Source organism: Lepisma saccharinum, chromosome 17, assembly GCF_977018435.1.
Source record: "Lepisma saccharinum chromosome 17, izLepSacc3.1, whole genome shotgun sequence".
Lineage (NCBI taxonomy): Eukaryota > Metazoa > Arthropoda > Insecta > Zygentoma > Lepismatidae > Lepisma > Lepisma saccharinum.
The window spans coordinates 28,563,768-28,580,914 of record NC_139245.1 but is presented as its reverse complement, the minus strand read 5'-3'; the positions used below and the strand labels follow the sequence as shown (position 1 = coordinate 28,580,914).

General features: G+C 39.9%; 1 protein-coding gene across 5 annotated transcripts in view; it reads left to right on the top strand.

Moving 5' to 3' along the window:
- The window catches only part of Wnt6 (Wnt oncogene analog 6), a 168,507-nt gene that overhangs the window by 133,335 nt on the left and 18,025 nt on the right, over positions 1 to 17,147 (top strand). For all 5 annotated transcript variants that reach the window (XM_083139239.1, XM_083139238.1, XM_083139240.1 and 2 more), the window contains one exon: positions 5,868 to 6,088. In XM_083139239.1, the coding sequence (XP_082995365.1) occupies positions 5,890 to 6,088 (199 nt within the window). In that variant the 5' untranslated portion in view covers positions 5,868 to 5,889. The remainder of the gene's footprint in view (positions 1 to 5,867; positions 6,089 to 17,147) is intronic.

The window sequence follows — 17,147 nt, the reverse complement described above, 5'->3', positions numbered from 1 at the left end:
AACCTGGCATAACCTACAAGCAAAATATCTGTAATATACTCGAAATACAGGGATGTTCATAAGTCCGTGAAACACTTAAAGAGAGCCTGCCCCCATGGCGCAGTGGTTATCACATCGCGCTACGACGCCGGGGGCATGGGCATGGATGTTTGTGAGTGTCCATTCATCATATCATCCCCATCTTCGCAAATTAGCCTAAACTAAATCAAATCGATGAATACTTAAAACAGTTCTAACAATCAAACTACGCAACGGATTGTTAGAACTGTAACTTCAATAGAGAGAGAAACAATGTAAGTTTTTTTATGCAAGCAATGCGCGGTACGGTGTTGTCATGTTTTGCTGCTAGGAGGCCATAGTAGTAATATGTTGTTCAGTAAATTTGTCAAGAAGGTGGATAAGGCGCATAGGAAGAGAGGATGGGGTGGCCACCCTGGTCCCCCGATTTAACACCTTGTGGATTATCGCATACCTAGGTAGACATTTGCCGCATCGCTAAAGGTGGACACATAGAGCATTTGTGACTTTTGTGTTATTGGAGACAAAGCTTGAAGCTTTATTATGAAAATAAAATGTTTGTTTTTTCGTTCAGTAGTTCATGTCTTATGAATTTTTCAAATGTTTCACGGAGTTATTAATCACCCTGTATATTAGAGCGAAAAATAAACTCCCTGTAAAGCACAGTAGTATTTCAGGGTAACGTACAGTAAAGATAAGAACCTCTAAAAAACCGGCCTTACGTCTCCCCCTTCCCTCTGGAGGCATCGGTTCCTGAGTTGGGAACAGTCAAACATTCCACGTGAAAATATTAGTTCCTGAATTGCGAAAACAGATTGAACAAAATTGGACAATTGGCCTACTGTCACTTTTGCAGTTGAGTGTACCATCCCTGAGGATCGTCCGAGAGGATACAGTTTCCTCGCACCAACGACCTCAACAGGGAAATCAGTACCTCAATCCAGTGTCTCACACGTAACTGGACAGGTTACACACATAAAATCCACCTCGAGGGAACCTGCGTTACGTTATATTCAACCATCACTTCTCCATTTCGCACTTTTAAACTTTCAGAAGGTCAATTTTTCTTGCGGAATAGCGACAACCCCTCGCACTTGCCTGCGGCATATTGCGGGACGTGTTATGCGAAGGAAGTTAACACGAGAGCTCATAAAACCGAAAGAAGTATAAACCGAAATGAAAAATCAGCCCTTTCTCAAGAATTCGAGAGCGAAAATAAACAATTGCTTTCCGGAATACGCCAACGTGAGAGCCATGCTACCATACTCAAGCATGCTACCTGCCAAAAATGCCCGTTTCCAACGTACACAAGTCACTCTGTAATGCTATCATCGGATTGGTGGGTTTAGTGCAGCGTCAACAAATGCTACCGGACAGACGCGTACTGCCAGGAGGTCCGTTGTTTACGTACTCCACTTGATCATATAGGTTCATGTGTTTGGGAGCTGTGAGAGATTGTTGACGGAGCTATATTTGGCTGGTTCTCGTGGAACTTCTGGAGGTCCTAAGGATGTGACGGGATGTCTTTTCGAAATTGAGTCACTGAGTTTGCAGAAATTGAATCACCTGATTTCTCTTAGTTACATTTCGTACTTATTCCACGTTTTATTTTGGTTCTTCCAGTTCTTCGCGTCATAAACTTGCTTCAAGTCAAGGATCTTGTAAATAAACATCAGTGGTGGCGATTAGGAGGCAGTTCCCTCCACTTTTGTCCCACTCCCGCGCTACGACGCCAGGAATCCGGGCCTGGGAATGGATGTTTGTGAGTGTCCATTCATCAATGTAATCATATCATCACTCATCCCCATCTTCGGAAATTAGCCAAGAGTGGCACAAAAAGCGAAGTAAAATAAAGCAAATCAATCAATCAATCAAGAGAGATTAAACTGTCGCTGCTCCTACCGTCCAACCGTCGCTACTGGTCAACACTATTCTCCGTCCACTGCAAGAATGAAGTTAATGAAAACGAAACCACGTGATTTCTGAGAAATTGTTCCTTTCCTATTTGTTGGTTCCTGTGTTATCTTTCGCCGTAAATGTGTGTGAAACAAATTTAATACAGATAAACGATGCAAGTGACAGTGGTAATTCTGATGCCGACAGAACGACAAACTCTCCAAGTTTTCTTGCACCTCATAAATTCTCTATGTGTCCACCTTCGCTGATGCGGAGATTTCTAGCCGGTACTACATTTCGTTCCACACGCGTGTTGGCACATCCCGGAGAAGCACACACAGACTTCTCGGAATTTCTATTACCACTTCTTGATACTGTTGCACACAGGTGACCCCTTCCGAAATCTGCTCGAAATCGTCGATGCACAGTTACAGCGGACAGTTCTTGCGTATTCCAACACGCAAAAGATTCCTCATCTTTACTTAGCGCCATATTAGCTACTACTACCCTCTAGCGCCAATCCAAAATCTTATAGTTTGTCGTTCTATCGGCGTAAGAATACCACTATCCATTGAATAGTTTACCTATGGTGAATTTTTTTAATGTTTCTCTGCCTTATGAATCACCCTGTATATTGGCCGCAGCTGGACAGTCCGTCTGCTTTAGTCTAGACGATTAACCCAAGTGCGCACGCCCTGACAGGACGAGTCCAGTGGCCAAATAGGGGTGGAATGGATGAGAGAGCCAGCTTCCGTGAAAATTATTGTGTGCTGTGAATGAAGTTTCACACCTAGGGTGCTCTACAAAATGAGACTATAGGATTTTATGTAGCTGCTCAAGAACAGTGAAAATCGTTTATTTTTCTGTCCAATTTTTTTTTAACAAAACATGAAAGAAAAGGAAGGAAAATGGTGCTGAAGCATCAAAGAGGAGGTAAAATGTTCTAATCTCACAAAAAGTTGCAACAAAGTGTGTTCATTTCACTTGATATCATGTCCTAAAATACATATCTCAAATGATCGGTATGAAAACAACTATAATTTTGGACAGGTGCTACACCTTAAAATCCGTTCTCTAATAATAGCATCACCGGGATGTTACGAGTTGTAATGGCCATCGCAAATCCCAAACACAACAAGGCGAGTGATAATAAACAAAGCAACCGAACGTACACAAGCGAAATACTGATCCGAAATCTACATGTTTCTACCTACCACCCCTTTTGCGTTTAGACTCGTCTTCTCGAGCTGGAGATTTAAGAAATGCCTGTCTGCTGCTTTAAACCTTCATTTGATTGGGTATGCACCATGTGACCATACATCACACCTTTCCAGAACATAGTGCAAGCGGTGCAGACACCAAAGGCACCACTTGACATCAAATCAACGACGTAGACGAGTCGGTTTTGCACCCTGTAACCAACTACACACAGCAAACTAAATGCATCATATCGATTGATGCACCAGAATGCATCGACTGATGCACTAAAGTGTGTTTTATGACTTCTTCAAAGAATCAGATTCACATTTGATGCATTTGGGTGCATTTTTGTATGTCGTGAAAGAAACACCGAAGTGCATCATTTCATTCTAGTGAGGATTTCTTTCAGTCGAGATGCACCAGTTGATGTTCCTTGATGCACCTTCCTGCATCTTTTTGAATGATGCACTTAAACGTTTGGATTGAGCTACAGAGTTTATGTAGCTCAGACGAAACGTTTTAAGTCCATCATCATAAAAGATGCATTCTGGTGCATCAAAACGCATCAACTGATGCATTGAAGTGCATCTCGACTGATAGAAATCCACACTTGAATGAAATGTGAATCTGATTCTTTGAAGAAGCCATAAAACACACTTTAGTGCATCAGTGGATGCATTCTGGTGCATCAATCGATATGATGCATTTAGTTCTCTGAGTGTAGACGCGTGAGTACAGAGAGAATCAAAAAGTGCAGCGAAAAGGATAATATACAATGCTTCTCCACAGTGGATTGAACGTACGTTACCAACCCCAGAACGCCATCATGCCTTTCCGCAGTAATTCCTATGAAACAAAAGCCTAATCGTCTTTCAAAGGCCACAGTTCTGCTCTGCGTCCATCGAAGACGTCACTTTCCTAGGCCCCCGTGGATTCGCGGTTTACTAGATCGACCGAAATGAACATCACCGCGCGTATACCTGCTCATCTCAATTCCCAAAGATTTAGAGCTTCTCCTTGTTCCAGACAGACACGGCTCCTCAGCGACTCCAAATAAACAACGGCCGTGGATGCAAACCGGGAGCCCCATCTGACGCTAGGTGCTCAGGTGAGACGCCCGTATGACGTCACGATGGACGTGCGTAATTGTGATTTTTCGTGGCCATTCTCTTTGCATGATGTCTGCTCCCTAGAGCTGACGTAAGCGCGAAGTACTTACAAGGTCACCCACCAGTGGATAGGCATCCCATCCCGTTCTACCTTCAGAAGATGTACGGTCACGGACACTTTTGCATTGTAGTGATTCCATTCAAAGTCAATGAGGCTGGTACAACCCAGAAGTGTCCGTGACTGTACATGTAAAACTATACAGAAGTATTAACTTTACTACACTGTGTGATCAGTTTGATTCAGATTATTCCCAGTTCCGCAAAGTTTCAGTTTTAAGGTCATTTTATGCAGAGAGGCTAATTGGGACTGTACACCTACAGTTTAAAGTGGGATCCGACCCCCCTGTGCAATGTGTTGAATCAAACCCGAGACCCCTTCATTACAAGGCAACGAAATTACCGTTACGCCATCGGGATGACTTCGGAAAGAAGAATGAAAGACAATTAATACCAAAGAAATAGTAAATGGATCTCAAATAACGCAATCAAATAAGTTAATTGCATCCTCTGCAAATATTTATTTATATATAGTGCTGTACACAGAAAATTCCAAAGTACAGCATTTTTGCCCACTCACTTATAATCAAATGTCGCAAAGTAAGGTAAGAAACTGACCATATAAAATGAACATAATTTATGCATTATGCTAGTGACAATGGTTATACATTAGCATGCAATGTTAATTGGACGTTATCAATTATCTAGTGCTTTAAAGTATATTTATTCTAACACTATACTTCTCTTGCCTTCAGGTGAAATTTATTTTGCCGGTGATGGGAATCGAACCTGCGACAGAGCTGGAATATTTGCTACAAATCAATTACTCCACGGCGGTCTCAAGAATTTTGTACTAAATTTTGCTACCATTTATTCTACTAATTTTTTTGAGGAAAGGGAGCCATATGTATTTGAATTCTACACTGGGATGACGTATAGGGTTTTGGAGCATTGCTATGAAGGTTGTTATGATTTTCCTTAGTTTCAAATTTTGTTCTTTGTATAACACTGTTACCTTGCTCCACTGAATTCTGTAGCTTCATTACTGGTATGTATTTATTGTGCATTCTGGTACTGGTTTAACCACAGATAAACGTATTATAAGCAGATATGGAACTCAGGCAGCAAACCCTCTGCGCTTTAAATTACTGTGTGCAAGAAGTTCTAGCATCGACCGCTGAGAGGCGCCACTCGCACGTTTTACTTTCACTTAGTTACCCAACTATTCACAACAGTTTGCGAGGATCTTCGAGGAGAAAACAGTTTTCCTTTGTAGCTCTTCCGTGTCCCCTGGTGTGAGTAGGGTGATTCATTCGTTGACCTGTGCGGAATGTCCAGCCTGAGCAAAAAGTTTGAGTGGCGTCCCTCAGCGGTCGATACTAGAACGTCTTGCACACAGTAATTTAAAGTGCAGAAGGTTTACTGCCAGAGTTCCATATCTGCTTATAATACATTAATCTGTTGTTTAACTCTGTGCAAAATTTAAGTTGGACGGAGTATTTTCCCTACCTAGTCATACTTGCAATAGCAGCTAAGACACATTACACATAGCGAACACTAATAAATAGCTTTGGTCTTTCTTGGCAGGGCTGTGGGTAGTCACCTTGTAATGGATCCCAAGAGGATTTGCAAGAAGTGGAGGCGTATCCGAGGAAAGCTGGCCGAGATGTGCAAGAAGGAGACGGCGCTGGTGAAGGAGATCCAGGAGGGGGCGCAGATAGGGACAAAGGAATGTCAGTTCCAGTTCAGGAACAGGCGGTGGAACTGCACCTCGGAGAGAAGAAGCCTAAGGAAGGTGCTCACAAAAGGTGAGTGCTTCTTGCGTTTGATTCTTTGGTAAACAACAAAAATGGGTCCCATTTACGCTATTCTATTGCCTTACGAGCAAGTTGTTTCCCCAATTAATTTCCATTCTCTTTTATATTTTCGTCTCCTTTCTCTCCTATTCTATTTACTTCTTTCATCTTCTCTTCATTCCTCTGTCTACCTATCTTTTCTCTTCCCTTCTCTTCTTTTCCCTCCTGTTCTCTTTTCTGCTTCTCTATCCTTTCCTTCCCTCCATTTTCCTCCTTTCCCTTTCCCTTCCTTCCTTTATATTTTCACCTTCTCTTCTCACTTACTTATTTTGTCTTTCACTTTTCTTTCTTCTTATCTCCATATCTCTTCTTTTCCTTAACCTACTCTTCCATTCTCTCCTCTTCTTCATTTCCTTCCCTTCCCTTCTTCTTCTCTCCTTCCCGTTCCTCCATTTTTATCCTTACCTTTCTTTTCCCTTCCTCTTTCTACTCTTCTCTTTCCTCTATTCACTTCTCTGCTCCCCCTTCCCTTCCCTACTATTCTCTCTTTGCCTTCCGGTTCTTCTCCTTTTCTTCCATTCCCTTTCCTCTTCTTCTCTTCTCTCCTATTTTCGCCCTTTTCTTGTCGTCTTTCTCTCATCTTCTCTTCCTCCTCTTCTGTTGTCCTCCTTTCCATTCTATTCACTTCCTTTCCTTTCTTATCGCTTCTCCTCCATTTGCTACCCTTCCCTTCTCTTTTCTTCTCTCGTCTTTCCTCTCTTCTCTTATCCTGCCTTACCTGCTCATCTCTTTTTTCTCTCAAGAAGCTTCGTTGGTGAATTCCTGAGTCGATCACTCAGCGCGTTCGGCCACCAAGGAAACTTGGTTATTGTTAGCCGCTAATTTATTTCCTTAGGCTAACCGAGACCGTGACGGTCAATGATAATTGATGATGAAATACCTTACCAGGGATTCGATCCCGGACTTCCGACTTCCAATTTCGTTACCAATCATTTACCACGAAAATTGTCTTACATGCATTTGATCATGCATCTTTGCATCCTCCATGGCTTTCCCACAGCTTCTAAAACAGTACATAGCAACCTAATGTGTCTTGGTCCAACCAGTTCTACCCAATAGATCCCTTCTATTGTCACAGCTGCCATATTTTGTTACCGATTGAGGCCAATTTAGCAGGGCGCTGAGACTGTTATTTAAGATGGAGGACCACACACACAGGTAGGACTCCTGTGTTTGACCAGCGACAAATTCACAGTTTTATCTTCATCTAAGCCGCTGATCTATTGCACCTCGTAATTCGGGAACACACAGTTTCCAGATTATTTTTCAGTGTTGCCAAGCTGTTAATTTTTCCCCTGTTTTATCGTATTTTACAACTCTTAGGTTAATTGCCACGATTAGAATTAATGGACGTTCAAGTGCTGAAAGAAGGACAGTCAGTAAAATATGTCATCTGTACTTTAAAATACCAATACGTGACGGAGACCAGATGACATTTCATCACATTCATATACAGTACGTTCGTTTTGGCTCTGGGCTGAGATAGAGCGTGAACAACTTTGAACAACTCTTATGAGTACTCGTTATGCAATATAAGTGTAATTGTCTGCATGCTAAAGACGTGTGCGTAGATAAGCGAGACGTTACAGAACGTGACATCTCCGCCATGTCACGCCATTTCACACGCTATCTCGGCCCAGTATTTATTATATTTTTATCTTAATATGTTGTTCTGCCACTTTTGGCAAATCGCGACGATGAGGATGAATGGTGATGATTTTACATTGATAGTGGGACGCAGATAGCAAGAAATATATCCAGTTCGGGAATCGAACCCAGGACTTTTGGTGACGACATCACGAGTCGATCACTCAGCATGATGGACTACCCACATAGCGAGTCGTTTTCATGTTACTGATTTCCTGGACTTTCCACCTACTACGTCAAAAACTGTTTTTCAATAAACAATAAATTATAAACATACAAATACAAAACAGTGAATTAGTGAATATTATGAACTCAAATTCGAGTCACTAGATTAATGAACATGCTCTTTTTTTAAGAACCACTAAAATTTTAACTTCTGTTCGCGTGTATTTAACTAGAGAGCCTTTTTCGGGTATTTCCGTCATCACTCGTGCTTGTTCGTAGCAGTTGTCATGCCTTTCAGTGTATCTTTTTTATTATTATTATTATTACTACAATACAAGTAGAGAGAATACTATACCCTGTACTGTACTTACGTGTATTTAAGCAGTTTGCTTCGGTTATTTCCGTCAGCACTCGTGCTTGTTCGTCGTACTTTCCAAGTCAGCCGTGACATGTCGTTATCATCTCCGTGTCACTTCGTAGCAGAACGAGGATGATTATTCCATTAATTAACCGGTTTATTCCATTAACTAACCGGTCTTTTATGCGGAAGTGTTTCTCAAGTGAAGCGGTTGAAGAGCTACCATAACCGATCGGAGAAAATTCCGAGCAGAGCCGAAGTTCTCCGATCAAAATTGCGGTTACGCTATAGCGACTTCAGATTTCTGGACATCGGTTTCTTTGCAGCACTGGCCACACTGGTAGTCTGGTAGCAACCATCATTTTTTCCCTTCCCCCCTTTTTTTTGCCCCCTCACAATAATGTCACCGTGAGACATTGACAGTAGCTCTTGGTGACAGAGGCCCATAATGCAAGGCTATCGGCGAGCTGGTAAAAGTGATGAAGATTTACAATTGCTCGTAAAGCATCAACAAGGGAAGGTCCGCGTTGAAACGTCGTACGAGGTGCGCTGACAGATTGTCCGGGACATCAGCTGTCCAGGTAACACTGGCAAGGTGAACTGAGGGGCAATAAATATGTCGTGCAGGAAGAAAGAACAGAATGGGAAGAACGAGAGAAGAAGCTTAATGAAACGGAGGCGCTGATAATTGTTCAGAAAAAGGGAAAGGGGAAATGTGATGGAGAATTTCGTTGGGCTCGTGCGACACTTGTTGCGACTTGGTTTTTTGCATTCCCTTATATCATAGTGGAGAGAGCTCGTGTTGATAACAACGATGTCCTATTTATTCATAATCCCATATAATCACATTTATTAATTTACTTAATGTACACACCGACCTCCGGGTCAGAGTGGTTAGCACAGCACACTACGATGCCAGGAGTCGCGGGCTCGAATCCCAGCCTGCGCATGCGTATTCTTTGTGAGTATTATCACTCATCCTTACCGTCGCGATTAGCCAAAGGTGGCAAAAAGAGACGTTAAATAATAAAAATTGAACTTAGTGTAGTTTTTAAGATTGGATTGCATTGGATTGATTTGATGTTTTAAGTCCATTTTATGCACATTAATGCTAATCGGGACTGGACCTACAGTCTAAAGTGGGATCCGAACCACTATGTGTCTCCACCGGGTATCGAACCCGGAACCCCTTGATTACAACGACGCTACCACTGCGCCATCGGGGAGGCCCTGTGGACTTTTTAAGATGAGTCTATAATTCATTATATTAAAAATTAGTAGAACTGGTGATGATGATCATCATAATAATAATAATAGTAGCCAACAACCGTGGCGGAGTGGCTAGCACAGCGCGCTACGACACCAGGGATCCCGCATTCGAATCCTGGCCTGGGCATGAGTGTCATTTGTGAGTGTCCCATTCATCAACATTATCAATCATCCTCATCTTCGCCATTAATCAAAATTCGCAGTAAAATTCACCAAATGAATCAATAATAATAATAATAATCACCGCCTCAGTGCACTGTTAGAAACTAGCACAAATTTACAGTATTCTACGGTTAAAATTTATCAGTGTGCCTATTAATTTACAAAAACCGGGACGAAACCGTTTGTTCGTTAACACAACAGCAATCATGTGTCACCTCTCTGTGCTGTGGCTAGAAGTGAACATGGCATCGTAACTACTTGGAATATTGATTATAGACCCACATTCCCACATGTGTAGTTCTACAGTACAGAATTATGATATGTAAGATTTTATAAAACTTTTAAATTTAATGTTGAATGTTTTATCTTGCATGAAGATACATATTTATTATAAATTGCAGTTGGGTGTACCCTAAATATTTTTTTAAAAAACTAAGTGATGATTAACTACGGTTAATGGGCAAAAGTGAAATTCTCAATCTTCCTTCTATTTACAAATGTCTGTCCCGTTGTCCACCTTGTTCTATTTTGATTTTATCTCGAGACTTACCATATAGTGCATATACATATATAGAGTGCATCTCGATGATCACCCCCCTTTTTGAAAAAAATGCATTTCTTAATTTATGTAATTTTTTTACATTTTCATGAAGCGGGCCACAGCCCCCAAAATTTTCGAATGATATCAGTAAAGAACTCGTGAAAACCAAATTGGTAAATGCACCCCTTCCGCTCTTAAAAGACCTTCGATTACTGTTTCTGTCTTTGAACAACTCCGGGGGGGATCCTGCATACACTAAACGCACGGCGATGAAAATAGGCGGCTGGACGAATTGCGCTGTTGCCACATATGGGAAAAGCAAAGCGAGAGCGGGACAAAAGTCGCTGGTTCCCGCGCACTGTGTGGCAACGTCGACCGGGCTGCGTTGCCTAGTTCGAGCGTCAGACCTTCCTCCCTCCCCGGCACTTTCGAGTCCCATATTTACACGTTGGACTGCTCTTAAACCTCCGAACACACGGGGTTGTGCTCCGACGTGGCAACAGCGCGAACTCCTGTCACCCGTCTACTTTCATTGCCGCGCGTTTAGTGTTCAGTACCATTGCTATTGTTCACTTCATGTCTTCAGCCGAAGTAAGAAATTCCTCAGAGCAGAGACTTACAAGAAAACAATGTGGCGACCAGAAACAGATGAAGGAAGGTGAAAAAAAGAAGAAATCAAGTCCACGACAAGGAGAGGAAATGACGGATACGATACAGGTGGAAGAGAAAGGGAAGAGGAGGGGGGAGAGTTAAGGTAATGAATGAGGCTCGCAGCGGGGGCACTCCCGTGGGAATGGGACAACCATGTCCCCCTTTCAGTGAGCACAGGGACCCTCATAAATTCAGCTTGCTACTTTTCTTGCCTTCACATATATATACCAAGGAAGAATTCCACTGTGCTGTTTTTTTCGGGAGGACGTTCCTGAATGAAGGGGAGAGGGAGGACGAAGGAGCTGTGAGGGGGAACGAGGGGAGTTATTGTTTCCACGGTGAGTCGTACGGGCTACTTGTTTACGGATGATGATGTCGCCAGCGTCTTTGTTCGGTCTTTTATCTCAAATGAACTCAGCGGTGATAGAAAACGAGCCTGTCTATAAGTCCCTTCTCTCCCACTTTTATTTACCATTCCCTTTCTTGTTTGTGTGTGTGATTGCAGCACGATGCGCACCACGCCACTTGACAAAATATGCAATAGCGGTTTGAGGCATTGATGGTGACCTTTTTTTCCCTAAGTTGACGCAAGGTGTTTTCTCAAATGAGATAATTTCCTGCTCGGCCGTACACATGAAGGAAAAAGAAGAAATTGGTGAAGGTGTCATTTCTACACTCATGGCAAAAGGTTAATATTACATAGCTCTTTCTTTAGTTTACACCTTTAAAAAAGAGAAAGATTTTCTTCCATATTACTAATTTTTCTTCCTTTCCCTTTTCTCTATGCGTCCTCCACTCTTTGTCTCCTTTCCCTTCCCATCTTGACTCTTCTCTTATTTTCATTTCTTTTCTTTTATCTTTCCCTTCTCCTTCCTTCTATTCTCTTCGTTTTTCTTCCATTTCCTTCTGGTCTATTCTCTTCCCTTTCCTTATCATCTCTTCTCTTTTACTTTAAAGTGAAAGGGCTTTTTCTTTGCTTTTCCTTCTCTTCTTTTCTGTATCCTTTCTTTACTTGTCTCTTTACTTTCCTCTTATCTTCTTTTTTATTTCTCTTCTCGTCTCTTGCATCCACTTCTTTTCTCTTCTCTTCTCTTCTTTCTCTTCTCTTCTTTCTCTTCTCTTTTCGTCCTCCCTTCTTTTCTCTTTCTTTTTTCTTTACCTTCCCTTCTCTTCTCATCAAATTCCATTTAAAGTTATTACTGAATATTATAATTAAGAAATTAATGATTTGTTTAATGAATTAACCTTCCATGAGAGACCTTTGTTCGGCCAAAAGCCCCGAGTTTTCCATCCATATAAATCAATTATACCTCATTTCCTGTTATTGTAGGTGCCATTCATACCAAGTGCAACTGATGGTACGTGATTGTTGACAATTGTTGACAACCGATCACTAGAGGCACATATTTTTGGTAAATAAAAAGGCAAAATTTCGGTACAAAAACTGAGTCAATTTCGGGTTCAAAAGCGGTAAATAAAATAAAATATCGGTGTTATAGCGGTGAAAAAATGGATGAAAAGTGGTATATAAAAAGACATATTGGTTTTAAAATTGTGAAAATAATCCTAAATTTGATTTAAAAACTACACTTATTCCACAGAATTAACATTTCACTTCTAATAGCACATTTATGTAGTTATCAGAGTATTAAGTTTATTTCTGTGTAAAGGAGTCCATTTTTGCTTCTCCAATATTAACAGCAGAATTAATCAATTTTCCGGGAATTGCATAACTCTCAGGATAAATCAGACCTCGGAAGGTGTCACGGCGGTGAATAAACCCTGAATTTCGTGTTTAAGAGTTAATTTCGCTTTTTGCAGTTCATTTCGCATTATTTCGTGACAAAATATGGTCACAAAATGCACCTCACACCCTTCAAAAACATGAAAAATTAACACTACAATGTGTTTTTTCAAATTTCGTTTTTTCGTCAAAAACGAAATATGCATGCCCCTACCGATCACGCATTTTTCAGTGGTTTAGACCCTGCTAGATTTGTGTATATTGTTTCGAACGAAGCCTTCTATTAGAGAACGAAAATGCTTGTGCTTGAAGCCTATAATAACCAGTCCATGTGCCACACGGAAAGGAGTGAGCAGTAACAAGAATTAGAAGAACGCAAAAGCTAAAAACAAGCAAGACCGAAGTCGCGAAACGTCAGTATTAAACAAATACGAAGGCGATCTTATTATCCTTGTTCCCATGAACATTTCCTTTTTTCTGGTTCTCAGGTCGGTGGCTGGAGAAGAAACGTTGAATTGGATGTTTCACTCAATGTAGCCAACTCTGAAACCATAATAATCCATAATTTCAAATTCACTTTAATAACACGTTCTGGTTCTGTAAAGAATCAAATAATGAAATAAATAATAAAAGCGGCTCTGGGGTTCACCCAGCCTCTGATAATGGGTACCCTACCAAAAGAAGGAAAGGCGGCAGGAGCGTGGTGCTGATCATATCACCTTCAATATATATATATTTTTTAATGTGTGGGACTCCATATGCACATCTCCCATGTGGCTACACAGCATTTTGCAATGTTAAAGGGTAGCTTTTCATATATGAAGGTCTCGTGACATTTTGGTAATTTTTGAGTTACAAAGTAAAATGTGCCATCCTTCAGTTTTCGAGTGAAATTGCCATGTCATACAATTTGCATTGGACTCAGTAAAGCCTTCTGAAATTAGTAAACACAATACGAAAATAGTTTGTCTACAGTATAGCTTCTAATAACCTTTTTTTCTTAATGAACTCAGAAATGACCAATATGTCACTTCAGTAGCGTACGCAGGATTTTATCAAGGGGGGGGGTATTTCTAAAACTTTCTCCAAATTCATATTACCATTGTTTCATTATACTTTAATTAAATAATAATAATCACAATTAATTAATAATACTTATAATTAATTAATTAGCTGAATTACTACTAATAATACTACTAATGCCACTACTACTATTAATTGATTGATTGAATTGGTGTTTAAAGTCCACTTTATGCACAGAAAGGCTACTACTACTATTAAGTACTAGAGATCTACATAAATATAGTATTTACGAAAGCAATAGAACAATATCACTTTCTAGTCATTCGATTTTTATCAAATTCTGGGAGCATTTTTTCTTTGTTACGAAATAATTGCCTGGTCAACGAGGTGAGACATTTTAAGTGTGAAGGTGAAGAAAATCCATAAAAACAAGAAAATATATTAAATTAAATTAAAATAATCAAAGTATGGAACTCATCCAAGAAGCTGCGGGGGTCTGGTCGGTAGAGCGTCTGACAACCACGCGGGAGATCCGGGTTCGATTCCCGGAATTGGTTGGAATTTTTCCGGCTTCTTATCCGCATAAATGTCCCCGATAATTCACATCTGGATTGTGTCTCTGTTCTTGCCAACAAAACATTTTACAATAGTTAAGCTTATTGTCGTTTGAATAATTGTATAGTCAAGAAGGTGAGACATTTTAAAAGAGAGACATTCAAACATGCTGCGGTAAACAATGGGAAGGCGGACTGGTGACTGTTCTTGTCCGCCTAGCCTTTGTCTATACATTAGCTCTAACAACGAACCAAGAACTTTCTTTCTCATTGTTCACACAAAAAAATACATGTTCATTGAACACTGGCGTACGTAGAGGGGTGGCCGATGGTGTTCCAGCCCCTACCGAAATTGAGAAAATCAGAATTTTCAAATAAAAATCCGTTAAGAACTTTAAAAAAATCAAAATGTGTAAATGCGAAACCTCTTTTAAAGTGAGTCCCGATTACCATTTTTGTCTTTGAATACAATTTTAATAGACTGGAAAGCTCGAAAAATACGAGATATTTTATTATGCATCCTGCCCTCCAAAACGAAGCCATTTGCTATCCACATTTACTATTCCAGCCCATCCCGAAAAAAAATCCTGCGTACGCCAGTGTATGGAACATTGTTGCAACTGAGATACAAAACAAGTTTTCTCTTTTAAATCATAGTTGCCCTCATATTTTATTTTCAAGAATACTTGTTAATTTTCAAGGCTTTCTCTCTGAAAGACGCGTGTGTTTGGAATGCTGTGCTTTTCTCCGTGCTGCATGGAAATAATAATTCAAATTATTATTATTATTATTATTATTATTATTAGTAGTAGTAGTAGTAGTAGTAGTAGTAGTAGTAATAGTATTGTCCTAGATCTTTGACTGTGGTAAGTTAGCCATTTTTTCCCATAGCATTTTTCATAACATTTCACAAGCTCAAGGGGGGGGTTAAACCCCGTAACCCCCCCCCTTGCGTACGCCACTGTGTCACTTACCATGAATGTTTTACACCCGAGCCGTTCATATATAATAAAAAAATAACTAATTACAGACATTAACAGCAAAATGCAGTTGTAAAGGAGTACACCTTACTTGGGCAATCAAAACGCTACATAATGGAAGGAGTTCCAGAACAAATTACGTTCATAAATAATAAAGAAGAATTCTATCTAGCTTTACAAAACACATAAAATCATTGCAAAAAGAAAAAAGATACAGGCATAAATAAAATTAAGAGAGATGACAGAGAAGGAATACTACATTGCATACGTACTACATACTAAAAATAATATTAATCACTATACATTTGGAAAGCCACAGTTCGAACTATACAAAATGTCACAAATGAATTTTGTTCATCTGAAAGACACAGATGACTGCAAACATTATGATTACTTTTCCTGTTTATTTACCATCTTCAGTTTCCAAGTAAAGGATTTGATGTGTATTCTTCATTCTCTGTTGATGTAAATGTTCTGAAATATTTGGAAAATTTTGGTTTCATATGTGTGCTGTGTATATTAAGGTTACACACACACACACAAATCGTAGGTAGCGAATCGAAGTTTTAACGATTAAAGAAATATCAAGTGAAGTTAGTTCACCGTGATGTTCTCTACACACGTTGCAAGTTTACCGCTGTCTTGCGGCGACACTTATGTCGTGTATTTTTAACAATTACCTCTGTACATATATATTGCAATATGACTTGTTAGGGAACTGACTTAAGTTAGTTTCTCCTAATCTGGCAACATTGCATCGTTAATAAGAGGCCACCTAGCACCAGAGATATACCAATTGCCGTAATGGCTGCCAACTGCGAAATGGCCGAAGGAAACACAGAGGCCGTTATACAAGCGCAATTAGTCGAGGCAACAGCCAGCTTATACGTGTGGTTAAATCTTTGTTTTTTAGACGTTAAAAGGGGGGGGGGGATAAAGCCTATGTTTAACTGCAAATGTCTGGTTTTCCCCTCCTCGCACACGCACGGAAAAAGAAAGGACAAGGAGTACACAGCACAAAAAAAAAAGTCTACAAATCTTCTTATATCTTTTTGTCATTCTGCAAAAGTATTGATCATTCATACATCTGAATGTTAATAATAGAGAACGGATTTTAACGTGCAGCACGTTTCCAAAAATATATCGATCACTTGAGATACTGTATGTATTTTAGGACATGAAATCAAGTAAAATTAAGACACTTTGTTGCAACGTTTTGCATCTTTTCGTGAGATTAGCACATTTATTCCCATTTTACCCCTCTTTGATGCTTCAGCACATTTTTCGTTCATGTTTTGTTAAAAAATTGCACAGAAAAATAAGCGATTCTCATTCTTCTTGAGCAGCTACATAAAATCCTATAGTCTCATTTTGTAGAGCAGAACGAGAGCTATAAAAGGGTATAATATAATCATTGCAGCCCCAATAGTTCCCAAGATAATGTAGCAAAACCAGCGAGAGAAAACACAAACTTCAACAAAACCTATTCGGCAGAACAAGCGCTCTCTCTGCGGTCCGCGCGCATTATATACAGAACGCGCAGAAAAAGGGAGTATAAAGGCTTTTTATCAGCACCTTTTCTTGCACCTCTTTGAAAACATTTTCAGAATCTTTTTATCCCTTTCCCGACCATAATTTTGCACTTTAAAATCCTTTCTCTAATAATGATTCTTTATTAGCATGAAGTTTTATTTGAACTTTATCTATTTGTTGTCTAGTGCACTAAAATTTTAAAATTTTATCATTAAAATTAAACAGTGTCTTGTCTTCAGGTATACATACAACTTCATTTTTTTTTCCCTGTGTGCTGGCAATCGAACCAATACATGCGTACACTAGGTTGATATCACTATAAGTCACGATGTTATACAGAAAGAAATATATAACCAACATTCGTCTGGCAACCAAACGTTTCTT